Source organism: Cariama cristata, unplaced genomic scaffold, assembly GCF_000690535.1.
Source record: "Cariama cristata isolate BGI_N322 unplaced genomic scaffold, ASM69053v1 scaffold17010, whole genome shotgun sequence".
Classification (NCBI taxonomy): domain Eukaryota; kingdom Metazoa; phylum Chordata; class Aves; order Cariamiformes; family Cariamidae; genus Cariama; species Cariama cristata.
In genome coordinates this window covers 19,525-24,656 of record NW_009596691.1, presented here as the reverse complement: position 1 = coordinate 24,656, position 5,132 = coordinate 19,525, and the positions used below count along the sequence as shown (strand labels likewise).

Here is a 5,132-nt window from a genome sequence, read left to right as displayed (position 1 = left end):
GACGGGCTTTAAGGTCCCGTCCACCCAAACCATTCTGTGATTCTATGATATGATCCCTGAGGGGGGAATCCTGCTCCAGCAAACAGCTATGCCCAAGGCACATTTAACACAAACCCACACCAAGCCTCAGCTCCTCTGCCCTCCTCCCTCCCCAGCCCCTGCACAAAGTGCCCGAGGACAGACAGGCTGGTTACTCCAGACACGGGAACCAGAGCTGATGGGCACTGCAGCTCCAACGAAGGGCTGGCAGAGAGCGTGAGTTTTACTGGAAACAGTCAAAATTGTTGTTCCCAATTCCAAACCACACGCCGGGGAAGAGTCAGGGGAAGTTTTAAACTTTTACAAAAGGATAAAGAAAGCGCAGCGTCGGCATTCCTGCCTACCAGATCTCTGCCGTGCTCCCAAAGGCAGCCTTTTTATTTAGGGCATTTTTAAAGAGATCTTTTCCAGGAGGACTCAATATTTCAAGATCAAGGAAACTTCTACCGTTCGCCTCCCTCTCAAGAGCTGCACAGAGGTCCAGTGCTAGGAAATAGCAGACTGAACGCCCTGGACTCATGACTAATATTTGTTTAAAGGTAATTCAAACAAAAAAACAGCCTGAATCTCCTTGAGAATCCTCTAGCGAGAGTTCGGCTCCCCTGAGTGTCAACCCTTTGGTTTGGGGCTGAGCTCGGCGTGCTCGGATACACACCCCACTTGTGCAATGCAGGGTGTGCAGTCCCCACAGGTAAGAGAGGATGATGAAGCAACGGGGGCCGCAAGCATCACGCTTGCCCGATAGCATTGGGAGAGCTCCGGGGCTCCCACCACGGCTGCTCAGACATGCCAGCCCCCTCCAGGGCTGCAGACACTTGTCTCCTAGGACCTCACACACCAGCAAGCTCCTACCCAAATATGTCCCAGTGGCTTTTCCACCTTGGGTTGGAACTAGGAGGAACAGAGAGGTTTCCAAGCCACCTGATTTTTGGAAAGGAAAGGTATAACCCATCCACTTTGCAGCATGCTGGCCAGATGCAGAGTCCCATGCTGTTTTATTTGTTCTCACAACCTCAAGTGTTGCCTTATTCCCTCTGGGAACACCTCTGGGGAGGGAGAGGATAGGATGTGCTGTTAGAGAGGGGCTCATTACAGCAGTCACCGAATCCCTCCAAAGGGCTCTGCGTGATCTGCCTTGCCCACAACCTCCGGAACAGAGCAAAGCAGCGAGGCCCTCACCGCAGGCACCAGCACCACCGTCAGCAACACTTCTGCTTTCCTGCTCCTTCGTTTCACCTCCCACATTCCCACTTCCACCTACCTGAAGCTGGCTTGGCCTGGGGCACCTTCCTCTTCTTCAGCTCCTCATCTTCAGGCTCGTAGTTTCGCAGTTTGAGCTCCCTGGGAGGGAAAGGGAAGAGCACAGAGCAGTGAGACACATCCATGCTGTCCTGGATTGTGGGTTCTCGCTAGCGAGGGGCACATCTGCATCAGGAGATGGCAGTGACCCACACAAGTCAGAAAAGGCAAGGTCAACCAGGAGCTCAGCAGGATAATGGACCCCAGCTGCCTTGCAAAGTTCTGAACTTCAGCCCAGCTCCCTTTTAGGTCTCAGGCCAGTGATAAACTCAAGATGGAAACACCAGAGAAGATCCACAATCAGAGGGGAAAAAAAAAAACAATGATCCCAGGAGGGTACAGAGGAAGGACAGGGGAAAAAGAGTATTTAGGGTACAAGGTGGTTATCCAGTCACCGGAGATGCTTCTGGAAGTGCTACAAACAGGGGTGCAGGTCGGTCACAGGGTGCAAATAAGGGGAGCAAATTCAGGTTTCTGAGCAAATGGGTGGTGGAGCCGGTGGTGACAGAGACGATGATATCCAAACAACACCCAGAAGTTCACCCATCCTTTCACCTCTCTCCAGGAGAGCTCAAGAGTCAGCAGCCAGCTCTCTCCCCAGCGCACACACCTCCCCAGTATTCGGCTGCTAATTCTCCCCCTTTTCAAGGTTGTTCTTTTTACACCTCTCCCAAATAATTTGGGCCTCCAATGGACAACCATTAGACAACCTCAGCCATGTGCAACCCCCAGGCTGATTCCTCACCCAGGTCAAACCCTGCAAGCTTCAAGCAGAGGCATTTTCAAAACCCGAGCCCTGAAAAATCAAGCTCGCAGGACTCCATCCCACCTCCCGCTGCATACACATCCCGGCAACACGCTCGGCAGGCTGCTGGATCTATAGAACAGTACACTAGCCCACGGGGCAAATTAAGTAGATTAAACTCATTTAACACTGTCGATGGGTTTAATCAGTTTAAATAGAAACTGAGGCACTTGCCGCCCGGCAATGCTTCTGCCCCAGCTGTCAGCGAAGCCTTCAGCAGCGATGAGGGTGGCTGTGCCGCTGCAGAGGAGGATGCAGAGAGCCCCGATGCAAACCCAGGAGAGGGAACTTTTACCAGGTAGGAAAATCAAGGGTTGAATATTACCATTTTTGCTTCCAGCAGATAGCTGATAGCTGGGGCTGCTTCTCTCCTAGACTTTACTGATGGAGAAACAAGTGAGATACAACCCAATCCACCGGTTTACCGTCAAAGCAAAGAGAGACAAAATAAAGGGTGAAGAAGGAACAGTCCAAGAGAGGCGAGATGAGGGAGGTCAGCAGTCAGATGGCCACACTCATCTGGGAAGGACAAAAAAACCCAACCTTGGAGGTCCCTGGAGCACAGCAGGAAGGTCCTGCCCTTCCTACACCGCCCCATCCCCTCTCTGGCAGCTGAATCTACTTGTAAAAGAGTCCGACCCACACCACAGCTGATGCCACAGAGGTTGTGGAAACACGTGGTTGGAGCTCAGCAAGACCTAACTGAGATAACTGCAACCGGCAGACTGGAAACCAGGGCCCAGGTAGATCAGGAAACTCGCAGCCATTTCTCGTGTAATTAAATCCAGGTCCTCCGAGCCCTTACATCAGCGCAACACCCTGAAACAGGCACAGCGTCCTCAGCGCTGGGAGAAAGGATGCTTAAAAGAAACACAGGACAGATTAGTATGTAGCTGATACCTCGCCCAGGCCAAGAGCACCTTCAGCCCATGAAGACAAGCTGCTGTGTACAGTTTTACTTGTATTTTTATGCACACATGCCCTGGGAGGAGGGATTTATTAAATTAACCTACACTGATCACCATCAATCCTCAGCTAGAAAGGCAGTTCTCTTTAGGAAAGCTGATCTTGGAGGATCAAGTGATTATTTTTTTGCGGAAGGAGATGCCATCTCTAGGCACACAGAAATCACCGTTATTCCGTGATTTTACAGACAATCTCCGCTAAGGAGGATTTTGTTGCTAACCTGGGAGGCCAGGGGAGGAAGAGGAGCAGCTAATTCAGTCAGGAGGTAACAGGACATCAGGCTGCGATGTCTAACATCTGGCCAGAGGCTGGCTCACGCTCGCTGGAGAGGATTTATCCGACAAAGTGGCGGACCCTGCAGAATGCAAAATTTCAATATCTGCCAGACCTTCTGGTCTCCTTAGTTCACATTTAGAAGGATTTACTTGCAGCTGAAAGGGACCCAAACACAGACTCCCTAGGGTCAGATCACCTAAAACAAGAGAGCTCCAAGCTAAGCAAGCTGTTTCTTTCGGTCCAGCGAGATGTTACCATTACACCTTGACAAGCAGTATTTTCAAATCATCGTTTTGCACATGCGATGGGAGCTGCGACTGCTCGCCCACAGCCGAACCAGCAGAGAGCCGAGAGGTCTTCTGTTTGCAGCAGAAGCTCCCGGATCCCACATTTCAAGGTACACGCTCTGGAGGTCTGGTTCCTGCTACAAGAAGGGCGTCGAGCCCTTCATGACATTGCTGCAGGGCTTCCTCACCACTTGGGGAACACACAAGGAAGAGGAATTGGAGTTTAAACCTGCTCCTCGACACTCTTCCCACCCAGAAAGCCTCATCTCAGCTTGCAAACAAAAGCCTTGCAGTCCAGCATTGCTCATGCTCACTGGAGGTTTATCTGCAAGATTAAAAAAAATAAAACCACAAGGCACAACTTGGCAGGTTCTGCCACAGATGGGATGAGCGGCAGCGCGGGTCTGGCAGAAGGGGTAGCAGCCAACACGCAGGGGCGAAGAAGAGGAGGGCTGCGAAGGTCCCTCCCCATGCCTGGCATCGGTGCTTTCAGATCCTTATTAAACCCAAGCACAACTGCAAGTGCCAGGAGAAAACAAACAAAAATTGATCCCTTTAATTAACTGTGCAAGGTGAGAGCAGCTCTCGCACCTGCCTCCGGTAATTCTGGGTGCCCAGCGCTCCCCACGGCCGCCTCCTCGGAGGGCTCGGGGATTTCACCAGGCACAAGCCCCAGCAGTGCCGCGTTCACCAGGAGCAGAAGACTCCTCTCCCCCTTCTTCGGTGCATGAGTACATCTGCAAAGACAGAGAGATGAGGAGCAGGGTGGTGCTACCCCAAGTAACTTGAAGAGAGGCAAGGGTTAAAAATAGATATATTTAGAAGAAGTTGCTGGTCTTCTATAGAGGTGGGTTAAATAAAGTTCAGGTGCCAGCGGTTCCTCTAGTGCTGCGTTCCAGAAAGACAGCCCGGCGCGCTTTACAAGTGATGAATTACCCGAGTTCCCATGAAAACATTAAAAAAAAAAACCCAAAACAAAACCCAGTGCTAACAACAGGCTCGGCAGCAGAATGGAGCCAGGTTAAGGAGAGCAGCTCCCGGGGGTGGAGGGCACATCACGGTGATGCACCGGCACTAACGTGAGTGTTTAACACTCACCAGGAAGGACTGAGCATCCGAACAAGAGCTGGTTTTGGCGTGGGATCAAGCTCATGCATGGTCACTGGCAGATTTTATCAGCATCCTCTCACAAGTGATGGATGTGCCCAACCCAGAACATCTCATGCTCCTTGTGTGGTGTTTCCCAGCCCGTTTCAGCCCAAACGAGCCAGGACTGCTAGGGATGGAGGTGGTGATAGCCTTACAGCCAGCAGTTGGTGCAGGTCTGTGCTGGAAGCTCCTAGGACCATGCAAGGATTTCGGTAGCTGCAGCAATTACAGAGGGAAGCGATGGACATAGCCTCCCAGCATCTCCTAAAAGCCTGTCAAGGGCGGCACGTTCCCTGTTTTGGGTCAGGAAT

At 51.7% G+C, this 5,132-nt stretch overlaps 1 protein-coding gene across 1 annotated transcript in view; it reads right to left on the bottom strand.

Annotated features, from left to right (window-relative positions):
- CCDC12 (coiled-coil domain containing 12) overlaps nucleotides 1–5,132 on the bottom strand; it is a gene marked incomplete at its 5' end in the record, with an annotated part of 14,628 nt that overhangs the window by 1,875 nt on the left and 7,621 nt on the right. Inside the window, one exon of the mRNA XM_009707181.1 lies at nucleotides 1,301–1,380. Within this exon, the coding sequence (XP_009705483.1) occupies nucleotides 1,301–1,380 (80 nt within the window). The remainder of the gene's footprint in view (nucleotides 1–1,300; nucleotides 1,381–5,132) is intronic.